The sequence below is a fragment of the Rhinoraja longicauda genome, chromosome 2, assembly GCF_053455715.1.
Source record: "Rhinoraja longicauda isolate Sanriku21f chromosome 2, sRhiLon1.1, whole genome shotgun sequence".
Lineage (NCBI taxonomy): Eukaryota > Metazoa > Chordata > Chondrichthyes > Rajiformes > Arhynchobatidae > Rhinoraja > Rhinoraja longicauda.
Genome location: NC_135954.1, coordinates 29,423,434 through 29,444,081, shown reverse-complemented (window position 1 = coordinate 29,444,081; position 20,648 = coordinate 29,423,434). Strand labels below are relative to the sequence as shown.

Below are 20,648 nucleotides of genomic sequence, written 5' to 3'. Positions count from 1 at the left end.
CCCCCATGTTCCAGCCGTTCAGGTAACAGAAATTCTCCCTTACAGAATTCACAAATCACTACCTAAAAATATGTGATAGAGAATAAAATTCACACACACAGAATGTGTGCATATGAAGCAAATAAATAAACACAATATTTTTCAACTTGCATTATTTGTTGCGTGCGCAGATGATGGTACTTCAGGTTCTGGAAAATCTCGATATGGAGTGTTTACTAGGAACGCAATCTTTTGGTAACCCAAGGGTTGCCTGTACTGCCATCCAACTTCATCAGAGCTGATGTGCGACATAATTCTACACACAAGTCCTGCCCCATATTCCTCAATACGATTAACAAAAATCAAGTCAAGATCACATTTGAAAAACAATTGAACTGACGTTTGCAGAAATTGTTCCAAATTTCTACCACCTTTTGTACAGAAATCTTTCAAAATTTACATAAGGCTCTAACTTCCAAGAATACAGTTTATAGAAAAAAAATCTGTAAAATATTTGGTGGATCAGGCAGAAAGCAGAATCTTTGGTGGATCAGGTAGAACCAGAAAGCAGATTTTTCAGGTTTGAGACCCTATTTCAAAACTGAACGGAGTTCTAGAACTTGAGGCATTGGCAAATTGGGCTGCTGTTCCTTAACATGTGTTTGCTCGATTTTTCTAGTTTTTGCTATTTTAGGAGGTAAAAAAAATGTTGCTTTTTGGGAAAAATATCACAAATCTATCTAGATTGAATTTTCATTGAGGGTGCAATTGCAGAACTATATGCAAAAAGCACTTGAAATTGCAGACATTTTTCAGAAAGAGGTTAATTTGCTTACACCACAAATGAAAAATCTTAAATTAATCCATGGAACAGAGCAACATGTTTTTCTTATGTAAAGATATCAGTGATATCACATACAAAGAGTGGTACCTGGTGCAGTTTCTCATAGTAAAATAATATTTAATATGAAAAACACTGATATAATTAATTCAATAATCACAGGAAATTCCATAATTAATGTGATTTGGTGAAAGTTTACAATTATAACCTGTGAACCATGGTCTGTTTCATGTGACTGGTACAAATCAAATGAAACAAAATTTAAAATCAATGTTAAGCGTTCATGGAAGATACAGACAAAGTAATTTTGGGTCTAACATTTTGTGCTTATTTGGCTGACTCCACCCTGACCACACAAATGTATCCATCATAAACTCCACCCTAAACCAAATGTTTAAGACTTCAATGATGGAGAGAATTTAATGTTCCACAGTTCCACAGTTTTGGATAATTTATCTACACTGAAAAAGCTTTCATTTCTAAATTATCTTAAGCTCTGGAACTACATGAAATTCTCTCCATCATTGTGTATTAGCGTAAGGTGCAGTAATAACACCCCCGCCTCCTCTCACACCCTTGAGCCCCTGTGCTCCAATCTGTCTTTCTCCACAGACAGGTGAGAAATTAGCTCAGGAAGATCAATGCGAGGAAGGCGGCTGGTCCGGATGGCATCAGCTCGAGGCTCCTCAAGTCCTGTCCAGATCAGCTGTGCGGGATAGTGGAGCACGTCTTCAATCTGAGCCTGAAACTGGGGAGAGTTCCACAGCTGTGGAAAACATCCTGCGTGGTACCGATGCCAAAGACGCTGCACCCGAAGGAACTCAACAGCTACAGGCCGGTGGCACTGACATCGCACTTGATGAAGACACTGGAGCATCTGGTCCTCGCCCATCTCCGCCCCCTGGTGAGACCATCAATGGATCCTCTGCAGTTCGCCTACCAGACTCGCATCGGGGTAGAGGACGCCATCGTTTACCTACGGCACAGAGCTCTTTCGCACCTGGAGAAGTCGGATAGCACTGTGAGAATCATGTTTTTTGATTTCTCCAGTGCATTCAATACCATCCAGCCGTGGCTTCTGGGGGGCAAGCTGGAGCGCATAGGAGTGGATCACCACCTCACATCCTGGATTCTGGACTACCTCACCAACCGACCACAGTATGTGAGGACAAAGGACTATGTCTCGGACAGGGTGGTCTGCAGCACAGGGGTTCCGGAGGGAACAGTGCTAGCTCCATTCTTGCTCACCCTGTACACTGCGGACTTCAGGCACAGCTCTGCAAACTGCTATCTACAGAAGTTCTCTGACGACTCTGCCATCGTTGGCCTCATCACAGGCGACGATGACAGGGCGTCCAGAGAACTGATCAAGGAGTTTGTGGACTGGTGCCAGCGGAACCGCCTCCGGATCAACGTGGGGAAAACCAGAGAGATGGTGGTGGATTTCCACAGGCGCAACCAGGTCCCCCCGACACCGGTGAACATCCAGGGAATGGACATTGGGAGGGTGGACTCATAAGAGTACCTGGGTGTTTACCTTAACAATAAACTTGACTGGACCGAAAACATCAATGCGCTACACAAAAAGGGCCAGAGCAGGCTTTATCTGCTGAGAAGACTCAGGTCCTTTGGAGTGCAGGGGGCACTCCTAAGGACCTTCTACAACACTGTGGTTGCATCAGCCATTTTCTATGGAGTGGTCTGCTGGTGCAGCAGCATCTCAGCGGCAGAGGGGAACAAACTTGACAAGCTGGTCAGGAAGGCCAGCTCTGTCCTGGGTTGCCCTCTCGACTCAGTACAGTCGGTAGGAGAGAGGAGGATGATGGCAAAGTTAACATCGCTGCTGGACAACGACTCCCACCCTATGCAGGACACTGTCACTGCACTGAGTAGCCCCTTCAGTGACAGACTCCTTCACCCCAAGTGTGTGAAGGAGAGATATAGGAGGTCCTTCCTTCCCGCTGCTGTAAGACTGTACAACCAGCACTGGTCCCAGCAGACGAGTCAACAATAACAGTTAACGAATACACAGTAAATTGATGACAATTTATCCTTGTCTTTACTTTTATTTATAATGAATGATCTCTTGCTATCCACTTTGCTGCTGTAACACTGTAAATTTCCCCAGTGTGGGACAAATAAAGGAATATATTATTAATCAGGGTGGAGTCATCTTAACAAGCACGGAAAAGCTTTAATACTGAGAATTATACCAAAAACCACCCAATTTATGTGTTCCAGTACAAAAGATCCTCGAAATGATATGCTAATTCTGTTTCCCAGAAAGGCTACCTGACCTACTGAGTGTTTCTGGCATTTATTTCTGTAAAACATCCAGTGGTTGTACGCTACGTATTATGATTTGCTAAAGACATAACTCCCCTTTACAAAGACAATTTGTTACAATTTGACAGTTGGGTAATCAAAACCATGAGGTCTTCAATCTACCAGTAAACACATTATTTTCAATTAAACAGTTGAAGTGGCCTCATTTTCCAAGGGCTTGCCATGAACTATTATTTCAGAGGACATTTTGCAGTGGGAGCAGGTTGGTAGAGGAGCTTTGTCCTATAGATATCTTGTCTATACTTCAATGAACAATGGTTTGCATCTCAATTGCCAGGCAAACACAAGCATCAGTGAGTACACCAGTGAGGTTGAGTAATCGTTGTTCTGGAGTGGAAGTTGAATGATTGCCCGTTAATTCTAAATGTTTTCTCCTTTCCAGTGGGACGTTTATTGAAAGTGAAGTGCAGCATTTCTGACTGAAAGATTGAGAAAAGGTGTTGGGCACAATAGTCCAACAATTACTCAAGAAAACAGCAGAAGTTTGTTATGTTTGTCTTAAAAAAGCTAAATAGTCATTTTTCTTTACCACAACGTTTCACGTCAGTACACCTTTTGCGAAGAGTTCAAAACCAAACGAATTTAACAGTCCAAACTTGTGGCAGACCAATAACAACTGAGCAGCACCAAGAAAATAAAGAATTTACAGTAAAAGTAGCCTTTCAGCCCTGCCTGCTCTGCCATCCAATTATATTCTTGTTCTTCTGACTTTAGCAACATTTCCAGATCCCCACAATGCATAAGATTCATCTCAACCACCAAGAGGGAGATTCCACCCTCAGCCACAGACCAGGACCCAAAACAAATATCAATAACTTCACGCTTTAAGGCAATTCTCAGATGGCCGTTTTTGGAGTATTTGGAATCCTTGAACGTGTTAAATCTGGTTTACTGAATGTGCTGCATCTTGTTTACCATTAAGATATGGTACTTTTCCTCCGACTACTTAGAATTAGCACATCCAAAGTTCATCTAACGCCATCAGTAAGCAAGGCAAACCTGAATAAACTGGGTCCTGACTTTTCATAGAACATAGAACAGTACAGCAGGGGAACAGGCCCTTTGGCCCACAATGTCTGTGCCAAATATGATGCCAAGACCAACTCTTAACTGCCTGCACATAATCCATCTTCCTCCATTTCCTGCATATTCATGTGCCAATCCAAAGTCTTTTAAATGCCACTATTGTATCTACCTCGACCACTACCCTGGCAAGTGTGATCCAGGAACTTGCCAAATTTGTGTAAAAATGTACCGTGCACATCTCCTTTACACTTTGCCTCTCTCACCTTAAAGCTGTGGCCTCCAGTACTTGATATTTTCATCCTGGGAAAAAGGTTCTGACTGTCTATCCTATCTATGCCTCTCATAATTCTATGCACTTCTATCGACTCTCACCGCAATCTCTACCGTTCCCGAGAAAACAATCCAAGTCTGTCCAGCAAATACTCCCCCAATCCAGGCATTGGTTTGGTAAACCTCCTCTGCAGCCTTTCCAAAACTTCCACATTCTTTCTGTAATGGGGTGACGAGAACTGCATGCAATAATCCAATTGTGGCCTAACCAAAGCTGTATCATGACTTCACTGACTCTTGTACTCTATGCCCAAGCCAATGATGGCAAACATGCCATATGCCTTCTTTACCACTCTCTCTACTTGTGGTGCCACTTTCAGGGAGTTGTGGACTTGCACCCCAATATCCCTCTGTATACCTTCTGTTTCCTCATTCATATTTATCCAGTGTTTTGGTTGAGATGATTTTTTTTCTAAATAACCGAGAAACATGTTGCACAATAGTCGAATGGGAAGTAAAACAAAGTCTGAATGAGAACGGAGTGGCAGGGCTCTATCTGCTTAGCCACGAGTACTTAAACCGAAAGCCTCAAAAATGTCCCATAACAACAGTGCTTTGAAAATAGATTTCTCACAACTACAGGTTCTAGTGGAAAGCTATTGAAGTTCAGTGAAGGGACCTGGTACCATGACATTCCAGAACACATAATGCTGACGTGCAAAATTAGAGTCAGAATGCACAGCAGACCACTCATGCTTTTTCAGGTTAAAACCTGTATTGGACGTGTGTTTTGTGGGCTGCAGCGAGTTGGTCAATGCATCCTGCAGGAGTGAATGAGGCTGTCATTCCCTACACATATTTTAGCCCCCTTCGCTCTGGGCTTTCCTTTCAGGAATCACAATGAGCTACCCACTGGCCAAGCGGCGCGTCGATCACACTTGCGTCACCGCCAGACTCAAAGTTGACACTCAGGGGTTTCCAGGCCGTCACCTCCGCTGTTAAAACCCGCTCACAGTCACATGAACACTGCACAGGCCCCCGGCCAGACAGCTCAGCACCCACATCAAGCACGAATACCACGAAAGACTAACTTTGGTTCTATTTACCGAATGAAACGTTTCTAAACAGCGGCTGTCATTTCACTAATTCATCTGACATGGAATGGTGCAGAGCATCGACATTTATCATGAAGTGTCATCAAATGGTAGAGAGACGCTTTTACAAATCTATAGCTCGAGCTTAACTTCATTGCACGAAATAAAATCTGTAACGTGTCCAAAGATGTGATTTCCTTCACAAGTTATCTGCAGCAGTCAATGCATTCCGTGGCGTTAAAAAAACAAACAGACTTACCGAGTGATTGACTCCCCACATCAGGACGCTGAGCAATGGATCGCTGGCTCGGAACAGCTTCACTTTCTGAGCCACAAAATGTTTCTTCTTGGTTTTCGTTTTGCTGGCGAATGGCGTACTGTTCGCTGCCATCTTTCTCCCTACCTCGCGTTTTCCTTTTTTTTTTAGTTCAATTCACTGCGTTTAATGCACCAATTCCTTTTCAGTATTTAAAATGGCAATGTTTGTAACAAAAACTTATTGCATCGTCTTCTTCCACTGCTCATTGAAAAACAGTTAAAACGATTGTGATCAGAATTTGTTTCTGGGCGGTAGTGGCAGACTGGTTACTACATTCTCCAATACTCTGCCGCTTCCGGACCTTGCTGAGTGAGCGTGTGTGTGTGAACTGGTGGAAGGCGACACTATACACTCATTGCACACTGCAACGCAGCTTGAAGAAGGAGGAACCAGGTGGGGGAAACAATAATGCACGATTGACAGCAGTATTAGCCACACAGATCAGGCATATGCCTTTGCAACGTTCAAAACTGGAGGGCGTCTGGCGATGCGCGGCCAATTGCAGAGTTGCACGGGATTTGATCCAGCGTGCATTCAGAATATAAAAGGCATCAAGCTCGGTTGTGTGGGTAGCGATTTGTGAGTGGGTGTAATGTGGTATTTTAGAAGCATCTGAAAAATGTGCTAAACTTTTGCACCTTCCGTTATTTGCATCAAGGAAAGCAGATCGCAACGAAGACCACAAGGACATCTCATGCATGTTTTAGAGTCGTAGTAGTAGACTGTGTAAATAAATTAAAAGAAGACAAATTCCCATTCCGAATTGGATATGATGACATTCTTAAGTACTGAACTAGAATTGGCCTCGAAGTAGAATGTTATATTGTGTAGCATCGATGTTCGTAGTATGCATGTTTTATGTGAAATTACTCCTGGTTAAACTCGTGCAATATTTATCTTCCCCGCTAGGAAATAGGCAGCCCCAATTAGGATGGAACACGCTAAAGGAACAGTAGTTAAACATTGCAGGGGTTTTATTAACAATGATTTCAGTCTTGTACGTCCGACGGTTTCTAGTAATTCCTGCCGCTCCATGTAGACGGCTTTTGTAAATCTCAAGCGTTTTACCAATCATTACACCAAGTATGTATATGGCATTTTAACGCAGTATTTTGCCACACTGCGTTTCGCCGGGAGACAATTGTCCGGGTGCAACAACACACGAAATAATTATAATAATGTGAGATTAACTACCGAATTAGTTTGACTTTTTCAATGTTCCCTTTTTCTAACACTTTCTCTTGCCTCTCCAATGTTTTGCATATGCCGTTTTTATTAGATTTAATAATAATATATCACTTGCATACGCAGAGGAGGCCATTGAACATAGATTCAGATTCACGTAAAATGTCGCCACACTCCGGCGCTGCGCAAGACAGTATTTTCCTCCCAGATAATTCTAATTCAGTATTTCAAAATGTCATCATATCAAATTAGGAATATGAATTTCAACTCACATTCATGATATTTTTTTATAGACAACGATATGAGTTTAAGGTGCTTTTTGGTAGGCACATGATTTTGCAGGGAATGGGAGGATATGGATCATATGCAGGCAGAGGGGATTAGTTATCTTGGCATCGTGCTCAGCACAGACTTTATGGGCCGAAGGGCCTGCTCCTGCGCTTGTACTGTTCTAAGTTGATTCTAAGGCTATACATTCGCTGCCTTTGCAGTCGAATTTACGACCAAAGGAGCAATTCAATTAGTTTGGTTTCACCTTCCTATTTCTCTGACAATCTCTCTTGGATGCTTATCAACCCTTTTACCCTCTTCAAGATTACAATATTAAACTTTTTTTCTCTCAACGCACAGTGTCAATTTGAAAGTTAGTTTAAGTAACGTGGGAAGAGGATTGGCTGGGTAACAGGAAACGAACAGCATAAAAGGGTCTTTTGGTAATAAGTGGTTTGCTGGAGGAACTGAAATTGGACTTTCAACTTTTTACAATTTATACAAATTGTATAAATTATTCAGTGTATTGGAAGAAGGCACCAAAAGCATGGTTGTTAAATTTGTTGATGATACAAAGATAGCAGTCAAGTAACATGTGAAAAGAGTATAAAGGACCTACAATAATTGAGAGGGCAAACAACGATCCAGCAAATCTTTATAACAAGGGAAAAGGGGAAATTGCCTATGTTGGCGGGAAAAATAAAAATAAAACATTATCTTCCCACAGTTACAGCCCATCATCAACGCACACCTGAACTTATTGGCAATCGAAGGATCAATCTTTTTGGAGTCCAGTGAACCCTGAGCAACAGCAGGACCTCTAATAATGTGATGAAGTATCTCTGTCCTGAATGGTCATGCTGTTAAAATTATCTCACTTTTAGGTGTTTCAGAATCTCTCTGGCAATCAAAACAACTTTAAAACTATTTAACATGAAAACAAGATTCAATACTGAGCTGCAAGGAAGTTGGCAAGGTATTGAGTTCTTCCCGTTGGTATTCACCAAGGAGAATGACTTTGAGCATAATGAGATCAGGGATGTGTATGTTCATACTCTAGGGCATGTTGACATCAAAAATGGAGGAGCTGGTCCTCGGGTCCTGATGCAATCTATCCCACATTATTGAGTGAGGCAAGAGAGTAAATCTCTGGGGTTTCAATAGAAATCTTTGCATCCTCTTCAGCCGGAGGCGGTCCCAGAAGATTGGAGAATAGCCGATGTTGTTCCTTTATTTAAGAAGGCCAATAGGAACAAAACTGGAAATTATAGGCCTGTGGTAGGGAATTCTTTGAAAAGATTATATAGAGCAGAGAACAGGACAGCGCGGGAACAGAAACTTCAATTCACAATGTCTGTGCCAACCATGATGCCAATTCAAACTGCACAACTGCGTGCACATGTCTGTCAATTTCCTGTCTGTTCATGTGTTTATCTAAATGTCTCTTAAACATTGAAATATATCTGTTTTTGTCACCTCCCATGGCATAATGTTCCAGGTAGCGACGTCTCTCTGTAAAAAAACTTGCGAGCAAATCTCTTTTAAACATTCCCCTTTCACGTTAAAGCTATGACCTCTAGTATTTAAAATTTTCACCCAATAAATGGCAGGATCCTTCGGACCATTGATGTACAGAGGGCTATTTAGGTGTAATGCCATAGCACCATGAAAGTAGCAACAGAAGGAGGTAGGATGTTAAAGAAGGCACAGGGCCTATTTGCCTTCATCAGCATTAAGTATAAAAGTCACAAAGTCATGTTACAGCTTTGTAAAACTTTGATTAGTCCACATTTCAAGTATTGTGTGCAGGTCTGGTCACTCACTACAGGAGAGGGTCAGAAGAGGTTCACTAGAAACTTGCCTTGATTAGAGAATATTGGGTGGCCTGGGACATTTAATCTATCGACTGATTGGACAAATGAAACTGGCAAGAGTATCATGCCAAAAAAATGTGCAGAGATTCAGAGATTGCTTTCTGGAACAACTTGTATGAAACATACCTGGGAATAAGCTATTTTGGATTTGGTTGTAAGTAATGAGGAAGAATGAATATGATGTGTATGAAGGGACTGCAGATAGTCATAGAGTGATACAGTGTGGAAACAGGCCCTTCGGCCCAACTTGTCCACACTGGCCAACATGTCCCAGCTACACTAGTCCCAACTGCCTGTGTTTGGTCCATATCCCTCCAAACTTGTCCTTTCCATGTACCTGTCTAACTGTTTCTTAGATGTTGGGATAGTCCCAGCCTCAACTACCTCCTCTGGCAGCTTGTTCCATCCACACCACCCTTTGTGTGAAAAGGTTACCCCTCAGATTCCTATTAAATCTTTTCCCCTTCACCTTGAACCTATGTCCTCTGGTCCTCAATTCCCCTACTCTGGGCAAGAGATTCTGTGCATCTACCCGATTTATTCTTTCATGATTTTATACACCTCTATAAGATCACCCCTCATCCTCCTGCGCTCCAAGGAATATAGACCCAGCCTACTCAACCTCTCCTGATAGTTCAGACCCTCTAGTCCTGGCAACATCCTTGTAAATCTTTTCTGAACCCTTTCAAGCTTGACAATATCTTTCCTATAACATGGTGCGCAGAACTGAACAAATACTCTAAATGCGGCCTCACCTACGTCTTATACAACTGCAACATGACCTCCCAACTTCCATACTCAATACTGACTGAAGGCCAATGTGCCAAAAGCATTTTTGACCACCTTATCTACCTGCGACTCGACCTTCAAGGAACCATGCACTGCACTCCTCGATGCCTCTGCACCACAACACTCTCCAGAGGCTTACCGTTCACTGTGTAGAACCTGCCCTTGTTAGACATCCCAAAATGTAACACCTCACATTTCTCTGTATTAAATTCCATCAACTATTCCTTAGCCCACCTGGCCAATTGATCATGATCCTGCTGCAAACTTTCACAACCATCTTCACTATCTGCAAAACCACCCACATTTGTATCATCAGCAAACTTGCTAATCTTACCCTGTATGTTCTCATCCAAATCATTGAAACATAGAAACATAGAAAATAGGTGCAGGAGGAGGCCATTCGAACCAGCACCGCCATTCATTGTGATCATGGCTGATCTTCCACAATCAATAATCCGTGCCTGCCTTCTTCCCATATCCCTTGATTCCACTAGCCCCTAGAGCTCTGTCTGTAGATGACAAACAGTAACGGGCCCAGCACCAAACCCTGAGCCACACCACTAGTCACAGGCCTCCAGTCCGTGAAGCAGCCTTCCACCATCACCATCTGCTTCCTTCCATGAAACCATGCTATCCCTTCAGCTATCTCTCCTTGGATCCCATACGATCTAAGGTTGAGATGGGAAGAGAGGTTGAGGGAGATATTGAGATGCTGGTTTACACCGAAAATGGACACAAAATGCTGGAGTAACTCAGTGAGTCAGGCAGCATCTCTGGAGAAAAGGAACAGGTGATGTTTCAGGTCGAGACTGTTCTTCAGACTTACGAAGGGTCTCAACCCGAAACATCACCTATTCCTTTTCTCGCAGGATGCTGCCTGACCCGCTGAGTTACTCCAGCATTTTGTGTCTATTTATGGATTAATAAGAGATATTATAGTTTAGTTCTGAGATACAGTGTGGTAACAGGCCCTTCAGCCCACCGAGTCTGTGCAGGGGCAATTTACCGAGTAATTTACCAAAGCCAAGTAATTTACAGAAGCCAATTAATGTACAAACCTACATGTCTTAGAATGTGGGAGGAAACAGATGAACCCAGAGAAAACCCATGCAGTCACAGGGTGAACATACAAATTCTGTACAGACAGCACCCATAGTCAGGATCCAACCCGGGTCTTTGGTGCTGTAAGACAGTAGCTCTACCGCTGCACCACTGTGCCACCCCTTTTGTATCAAAGATCCTTTGGAGGTACTGATCACAATGTAATAGAATTTCAGATGCAATTTGAGGGTGAAAAACACTATTTTCAATTGAAATAAAGGCTATTATAATGGTATGAAGGTGGAGTTGGCCAAGGTGGATTGGGAAAATAAGTTATGAGACATAGTGGAATACAGCACAGGAATATTTTTGGCCCATGGTGTCTGTGTGACCATGATACTAATCCAAATTGCACATCTGCCTGTTCATTGTCTATATCCCACCATTCACTGCTTAATCATATGCCTGTATCAATACCTCTTAAATGTTTTTATTTTTTCTGCTACGCTGTACAAAAAAACATGCCACGTAAAACTCCTTTAAATTTATACATCTTGTGGCCCAGTCTGTAAAACTATGTCAATTTCCCCCTCACTATCCTGTGCCACCACTCTCTCATTTCCTCATGCTTTAATAAATATCCTGGTAGAGCTCTCCCCTCTTCTACAACCTTGTTTCTGTGAATATCCAGGACATTAGTCCCATGAATCTTGAATCAAAACCCATTTCTAACACATATAGCTTTGAATCATTCATTTAGTGAATGATTTAGTACAGTGAGATCCTGCAGATAATGCTGTAGAATAGGTTTAGGTTGAGATGGAAGAAAGATGGAAAAATGTCACTGGTCGGAGTAGTATACAGGAACAGCACTGCAAGGTGGAGAATATATCAAACTAAGGTATCTGGTTACAAGAAAAGTCTTGCAAAATGTAATGGGTGACGTTCATTTTCATAGGGACAGGGAAAATCAAATTAGCAAAGGTTGCCATGAAAACAAAGTTCATAGAATGTATTCTAAACAGTTTAACAACAAAAAAAGTAATACATTGTGGAACTAGCCACTGAACAGCTGTTTTAGATCAGAGTTGGGAACATCAAAGGGGTTATAACTGAGGTATATGAAATGATATCTATTATCTGGAATGAACAGAAAGCAGATATTTCATCTTGTGGAGGGCTCAAAAACCAGGAGTGCCTAGATTTTAACAGTAATTGGTAACATGAAGAGGGAAAGTGCGAATTCAATGGAAACATTGTTGTAAGTCCTAAAATATTGCCGAAATTAAGTCCTAAAATAATACAGTTGATGTGCATTAACAACTGCTGGCCAATTTTTGGATCATTTTTGCCAGTTTTGAAGCTGTGCCCGTTTTTGATGCCTTCTTCAACAAGAAGTTCCATCGTGCAGTGACTAGTACTTGATGAGTCCCAGTGGTTGATTAAAGTCTGGAAATTACCAACTGAAATGACGGTTGAGGTAAAATCTCTCATCACATTCAAAAGTTATTTGGATGCGTACTTTAAGAACCATGGCCTGCAGAGGCATGCTCCTGTTGGAAGGTGGGATTAGATAGGGTGGTTCTTTTCCATTCAACAATGATGGTGGGCTCAATTTCCTTTGCTTCATATATTTTCTATGACTGCAAACTAAAAACATTAAAACAATGCAAAATAAATAAAATATAATTTGCGGTATTATATTTATAACATGCAGATCATGAATCCCCGTTCAAACGGTTGGGAATTCCAATCCTGCGTTGAAATCTGGCTTGTGTAGGATCACAATTGGGCTCTAGTGTTTGGAGTTCAGTCATACAGTGAAGTGATAGATGTGCCTGTACCTGTCACTCGTCCCAAAATAATAGAAAGGTCAAGGAATTCTGGAATATGCTAACCTGTTAGTGGCTAAATCCGAATGTTTTCCGAAACAAGATATCACAATGAAGAGGATAGTATATTTATTTACCAGTATTACTATGTTAACACCATGGTGTACTGTGATGTAGAAGGCAGGAAGAACTTTGTAATCAGTTCTGAATTGTGATATTGTACTTTCTACTTAGTCTCTTATAACTTGTGACATGTTCAACAGCTTGATTAAAGCTGGTTGCTCAAGTGATATGTCATATGGCATGACAGGAATTTGTTTGATCATATGCCTAAAAGAAGGAAAATTTCAACTCATTGTGTGGACGTCTCCTTTAGATTGGGATTGTGAGTTGATTCGTAATTTATTCGCCAAGTATGTTTTGGTTTGCCATACAGTCATTCCATAAAAGCAATAAGACACAGAACTACATAAAAATTTGACATAAACATCCACCACAGCGGCTCCTCCCCATTCCCCACTGTGATGGAAGGCAATAAAGTCTTATCTTCTTTCCTCCTTTTCTCCCCCGGTCGTGGGAGTCGAACTATCCGCAGTCGGGGCGATTGAAGCTCCCGCAGCCGGCGATCGAAGCTCCCACGTCAGGGCAATCGAAGTTCCTGTGATCGGGACGGTTGAAGTTCCTGCAGTTGAAGCTCCTGAAGTCGGTCCCTAACCAAGCTCCACGTTGTGAAAGTCCGCAGGCTCCCGTTTTTGGAGCTCCGAGGTCGATCCCCGACAGGGACTGCCAGCTCCATGATGTTAAGTCCGCAGGCTCCCACGGTTGGAGCTCCCGAGGTCCCAGCAAGAGGCTGCCAGCTCCATGATGTTAGGCCACAATGCAGACAGAGATGCGACATGGAAAAAGTCGCATCTCCGTCGAGGAAAGAGATTAAAAAGTTTCTCCCCCCCCCCCCCCCCCCCCCCCCCCCCCCCCCACATAATACAAAATTAAAGAAAAATCTAAAACATACATTTTACAACAAACTAAAAACACAAAGAAGGAAAATGACGAGACAGACCGCTGGCGAGGCAGCCATCGTACAGCACCCTCTGTCCAATATAGCCTCACACTCTTCTCATTCCACCGCCCATACTCAAATGCATTTGTTTTATCTCAGGAAAGGATAAGGAGGGTTAATTAAAATTTATTTAAAAAATAAATAGTCAAAAAATCTTTGATGGAATTAGAATAGAAAAGAGAGACTTCTTTGTGTCTCTAAGCTCTTCAAAGCCAATGAGGCACTTCTAAAGTGTTTTTATTGCAGTAATATAGGAAATCAGGAATCATTTAAAAATGGCACAAAATGCCTTTTATCCCATTATGTCCATACATGCAAATGTGACAATAACAAACCAATATCAATACCAAGTAACAATACCAATTCCAATTTTAGTGCTGGGACATCTGGAGTGGGACTTAAACTCACAACCTTTTCTAATGCAGGAAAACAATGCAAAAAAGGTATAAAATACTACCTTCTATTTACTTAAATGGTCTGTAGCCTGTATAGCATGTAGCATGGAAAAAGGCCTTCGGCCCAACTAGCCCATGCTAGCCCAAGATGTCCCAACCATTTGCCTGTGATTGGCTCATATCTCCCTAAACCTTTCTCTATCCAAATGTGCTCAGAAAGCTCAGACCATCAAGTCCTGGAATTATTTACATAAACCTTCTCTGCACTCTTTGCAACTTAATGGCATCTTTCCATATTTCAGAATAACCAAAACTGAACTCAGTTCTCGAAGTACGGCTCCACCATCGTCTTGTGCAACCCTACCCCATTGCGTACATTGGACTTTGTCTACAGAACTGATGCGCTACAATGCTGAGAAATATATTCTGCACTATGTACATTTCCTTTTGCTCCAATTACTGTACTTGATTTTGACCTGATTATATTAATATACAGTCTTGGATTGGATAACATGCAAAACAAAGCTTTCACTGTGCAGGTGGCAAAATAAACCTATACCTGAACTGTAACATAACATCGCAAATTCTATGCTCAGTTCCCTGACAGATGAAGACCACATTGCCAAAAACCTTCTTCACCACCCTATCTACCCTTGATGCCATTTTTAGGGAATTCTGCGTTTATACTCCGAGATCCCTCTCTGCTGCAATACTCCACAGGACCTGATCATTCACAGTGAAGATCCTGCCCTAATTTAACTTCCCAAAATGCAAAATTAAACTTCATTAGGTATTCCTTGTCCCAATTACCAAGTTAATCAAGATCCCGCTGTAATTCTTGATAACTATCTATGATACTACCTATTTTAGAGTGTCATCTGCAAATTTACTGTCATGCATTAAACATTATTATCAAAATCATTGATGTAGATGACGAACAGCAAAGGGCCCAGCACCGAGCCCTGGGACACACAACAAGTCACAGGCGTCCTGTCCGAAAAGTAACCTTCCACCACCAGCATCTGCTTCCTAACATGAAGCCAATTCTGTATACTGTTGGCTAACTCACTGGATCTCATGCGATGCAGCCTGCCATGCAAAATCTTATCAAAGGATGTGGAAGAAGGGTCTCGACCCGAAACGTTACCTATCCATGTTCTCCAGAGATGCTTTTAAACCTGCTGAGTTAGTCCAGTACTTTGTATCACTTTGATTTTTAAACCTTATCAAATGCCTTGCTTGAATGCATAAATAACCCGGCCTTCTTAGTATTTTTTCAATAAATTCAATCTATTTTGTGAAACGTAGATTTCTATGCACAAAACTATGCTTACTATCTCTAATCAACCACTGTCTGTCCAAATTCATGTGTATATCTTATCCCTCATAATATTCTCCAGAAACCTGTCTACCACAGATATTAGACTTGCAATAACGATGATCAAGCAAAGGTGGAGCCCACAATGGTCCATTTCTGGCTATGACATGTCTCTGGAATTGGAGTGAATGTCATTGCCTCTTGCCCTAGGTTATCCTGAGTTGCCAACCATAATAATAAGAATGTATACAGTAATGGAATGCTGACAGTTTACTACTTATGGCAGGATCGTCTTCAAAGATCATCATCAAGAAGATTATGCACATTCCAATGACCCTAAGATGAGAAAGTTAAGAGAGATATGGGGCAAACGGAGCAAAATCCGACTAAATCAAATAAGCGCTTTGGTCAGCATCGGCAAGTTGGGCTGGCCTAATTCTGTGCTCTTTAACTATAACTTTTAAAAAAGCAACAGTGAAAGGGGACCTAATGTTTGCAAAGGTGGAAAAAGATTGCAATGGATAATGCCCCCAGGATGTGGTCCAGCTTGCCAGTGGTCCTGGTAACCAAGATCTTGTGGGCTTGAATGTGCACTAGAGTTCCTAAACTGCATGTGATAGGCACTGGCTTTCATCAGACCGTAGGGCCTATTGTGATGGATTGGCGAAGGGCACAGAGTTGTGATACCTGAAGGAATCCAGTCAAAAATCTGCTGCACAGAGGCAGCAGATGTACAGTGGCCATGGGATACCCAGAACAGGCAGAATCTATGGAGAGAAAAGGACAGATGATTGGGACCCTCCTGGCGAGGCCTGGCGAGCACATTATCTTTTGTGGAGAATGCACACCCTGTTAGTCTAAACATTCTTTGTGGATTTCAGAAGGCGATTAAGACCTGTACCCAAACATTTTGTTACATATCTTTAGTGAACCTTTGTATGCGGAGAATGGGCCCTATGGTGAGATAGCTATTAGCACCAATGCTTCACAGGACCAGTAACGTAGGTTTGATTCTGACCTCGGGTACTGCCTGTGAGGAGTTTGCATCTTCCCCCCATGACCATGTGTTTTTCTGCCTGTGGTTCAGGTTTATTCTTACATCCCAATGACACGTCGAAAGGTTAATTGGATAACTGTAAGTTAACCCTCAGTACAGATACATGGCAAAACAGTCAAAGGTGCAAAGATAGGCAGATGAGAGAGGTATCACAAAATGCTGGAGTAACTCAGCAGGTCAGGCAGCATCTAGGAGAGAAGGAATGGGTGACATTTCGGGTCGAGACCCTTCTTCAGACTGAAGAGGGGTCTCGACCCGAAATGTCACCCATTCCTTCTCTCCTAGATGCTGCCTGACCTGCTGAGTTACTCCAGCATTTTGTGATACCTTTGATTTGTACCAGCATCTGCAGTTATTTTCCCACACGGCAGATGAGAGAGAATCAATTGTAAGGGTACATGGAAATAAGGAGTGTGGAATCGGATTGATGGGATTATAACAGTTATCAAGCGACTGAACCATCCTTGCAGCAGCTAAAGCGTGGTCCTGACCTCGCATCTACCTCATTGGAGACCTTTGAACAATCTTTACTTTATCTTGCACTGAATGTTATACCCTTTATCCTGTATCTGTACACTGTGTACTGTAATCATGTATCGTATTTATGTTGTCTGGACAGCACATAACAAAAAGCTTTTCACTGGACCTTGGTACACATGACAATACTAAACTAAACTAAACTGTTTTGAGAGTGGGTACAGACCCAATGGATTGAAAGGCATCCTTGTATGTCAATGTAAGTAAAAGCAATAAACTAGTTACATGTGGTGTGGTTTCCTTAAATGATGTTCAATGATGGTCGCTGTGTGTAACTTCGCATTCCAATTATGGGTGAGATGCAAATATTAAATCATCAAGCACCTAGACTGTGCTAGGAAAAGTTCAGACATGCTAATGAGGATCGAGTACAAAAATTGCATGTTTATAATTGGTGTGATCTCAACTGCAAATGATCACTAGCACCATGTATTCCAGGGGAAATCACATTTTTGCATGATTAAAAAAAAACCCGCAAGACGTCACCCAAACATGTGATGTGCAATGTTGCTGCAGGGATGCAAGATTTTGTGAAAGCATCTTTCAATCCGAACATACACTAGATACAAAACACATGGGCAGCTTACAAGCCAGCAGTATGAATATTGATTTCTCTAACTTCAAGTAACCCTTGCATCCCCTCTCTCTCCCTCCCTCTTTGATGTAATTTGATGATTGTGAATGATCAGCCATGATCACAGTGCTGGCTCGAAGGGCCGAATGGCCTACTCCTGCACCTATGGTCTATTGTCTAATTTCACTGTCATCCTGGTGAATTTTACTGTCTGAATAACTCGTTAAACACCTAGCCCACAGCCAACAATGGACCATTGTGGGCTCCACCTTCGTTATTTTTTTGCATATCTTGCATTCATTTGTTCTATATCTATATGTCTCGTTTTCCATTCCCCTGTGACACTCAGTCTGAAGAGGGGTCTCGACCCGAAACGTCAATTATTCCTTTTCTCCAGAGATGCTGCCTGGGACCGGCTGAGTTAGTCCAGCTTTTTTATATCTATCTTCGGCTTAAACCAGCATCTGCAGTTCCTTCCTATGCAAAAGACTGTGTTCGTGGCTGATGTGGCTGTGGGCAAAGCGTGCACCGGCGCCTCTCCCGGGCTCACGTGACAGGCTCGCGCTGTGTTTACCCGTCGCCCAGCAACCACCGGCCCGGGACCCAGAGCCTCGGGGCCTGCCCTGACTCTGCAAAGGCGCCTGAAAGGCTCCCATTGAGTTATTCATTCTCGGGTTTTGTTTTATTTTATTTACTGCCGCTAGTAGTTATCGTTTGGTTTCCTTCCCGCATCCTGGGCCTGGACTTTCGACGAAGCCTGCGGCCGTGGTGCTGTACAGCCACTTATTGATGCCGGACGGGACCACGGTTGTCATTCTAGATTAAAGGCAATGGCCTTCTAGCCAATAAACCACATTTACTGTGTACGTTCTCGACGTAAACACACCTTAATACCGCTGGAAAACGCCGTTATTTTTAGGGGTGAATATCGCCAATAAATCAAAGGTGAGAAAAATCAGCAATATCAGGTTATGGTCTGAGTGCAGGCAGATGAGACTAGGTCAGGGAGAATGGTCGGCGTGGACTGGTAGGGCCGGACAGGCCTGTTTCCATGCTGTAGTTGTTATATGTTGTTATATGTTATATACAAATAGCATTTTGTTTCGTCCCTGGGTTGCAGGTTTTCCCGTTAAATGGCTCCGTAAAACATGGAGGATTATTTTTACCTGAATTAATATGAACTAAATTAAAACCGTGTAAATAAGCCTCTTTTTAATCTAGATGGACAGAGTGAGCCCAGACATACCCGCAGAAAAGATAATTAGATGGATGCAAAATAACGAGGCAGGTGAAATGCAGTGCATGCCCAAAATCTGAAATCAAAACAAAATTCGTTGGAAATAATCAGCTGATCAATTTTTGTACATGCGGAGAGAGACTGACAAGAAGTAATATTTCAGAATTAAGTGAAAAGGCATGATAATTCTTTCGCCACATAAATTCTTTATCCAGATGACCATTTCCAGATATAAAACAATGTTAAGTCATCATTAAAAAATATCTAAAAAGAATGCTGGATGAGAGATCTGATTCCTGCACTCTTTCAGTCCGGTGGAAGAGTCCTGACCTGAAATGTTGATTGTCCATTCCCATCCACAGAGTTCCTCCAGCAATTAATCTTTTCCTACATTTGAAAAGTGCACTCTGTTGATTTCCCACTTTTGCAATACAAAATGTAATTCCTTCAGCACTGTGTATTTGTGTTCTCAATTTATCCCAAGAATCAAGAGTGTTTATTAGTCATATGCGCTGGATATAAACTGGAGTAATTCAATTTTTATTTGCTGCAGCTGTGCAGGCACATTCGATGCAACGGAAGCAACAAAAAAAAAAGTACAATAAATTATGAGTTATTTAGGTTTAGGTGTATTATTGATACAAGTATTGAGGTACAGTGAAAAACTGTTTTGCACGCTATTTGACAGATCAGACAATACCATACATAAATACAATCAAGTCAAACCTATGCACAATAGGTAGAGCAAAGGGAAGAAACAGAGTGTAAAATATAATTCTCATCATTGTAGCTCAACAGTTTAATTGGCAAAGCCCAATGTCCTCACTGGGGTAGAGATGAATCAGATAGTACCCTAGGATATGGAAGGACCATTCAGTAGCCTGATAAGAGAGGGGAAGAAGCTTCCTGAGTCTGGTGGTGCGTGCTTTCAAGTATCTATCTTCTGCAGGACCATGGCAGGGAGAAGAAGGAATAACTGGGGTGGGACAAGTTTTTGGTTATGTTGGCTGCTTTTCTGGCAATGTGAAGTGGTGATGGAGTCAATGGCGGAAGTCACATCTGGTGTGTGTGAAGGACTGGGATATATCTACAACTCTCTGTGATTTCTCGGCAAAATCCCAATTTACCAGAATAACAAGAGAATTAACATCCGTGTCCTCTCTCAGGACGACATCCCCAGTACTGAAGCCATAGTTACCTTAGTCAGCTTAATTGAGCAGGTTATGTTATTCGCATGGCCAACACCAGACTCCTGAAGTAGATGTCTATGCTGAAAGCCTCCTTAGAAGAAATGCAACATTATTGCCGATTCCTGGGAATCCCTCGCCTATGACCAGTCAAAGTGGTGAAGGAGATTTTGTAGAGGTACTTAAACCTCGAGGCACATAGTGGCTCTGCATAAGGAATGGCCTCAACACTTATCTACCTCTCTGCCCTGTCAGCCACCATTTACTCCATCTGTGAGAGTCTGCGGTTCCCACAATTGATCTTATTAACTACATCAGAACCCACAAAACGAGTGGAAGTGAGGAAGTGTTTTTTTTAATGACGTTTTTGATTTAAAAATGAAGTGATTTCGAAAAGATTTTCATCGGCTTTTACTT

At 42.1% G+C, this 20,648-nt stretch overlaps 2 protein-coding genes across 2 annotated transcripts in view; one reads left to right on the top strand and one right to left on the bottom strand.

The window, feature by feature from the left end:
* LOC144603160 (phosphatidylinositol 5-phosphate 4-kinase type-2 alpha-like) overlaps positions 1-6,232 on the bottom strand; it is a 198,221-nt gene extending 191,989 nt beyond the window's left edge. Inside the window, exon 1 of the mRNA XM_078416327.1 lies at positions 5,816-6,232. Within this exon, the coding sequence (XP_078272453.1) occupies positions 5,816-5,947 (132 nt within the window). The 5' untranslated portion in view covers positions 5,948-6,232. The remainder of the gene's footprint in view (positions 1-5,815) is intronic.
* A 12,189-nt stretch (positions 6,233-18,421) lies between these two features.
* The window catches only part of armc3 (armadillo repeat containing 3), a 64,879-nt gene continuing 62,652 nt past the window's right edge, over positions 18,422-20,648 (top strand). The window contains exon 1 of the mRNA XM_078427660.1: positions 18,422-18,752. The gene's annotated coding sequence lies outside the window, so the exon portion shown is untranslated. The remainder of the gene's footprint in view (positions 18,753-20,648) is intronic.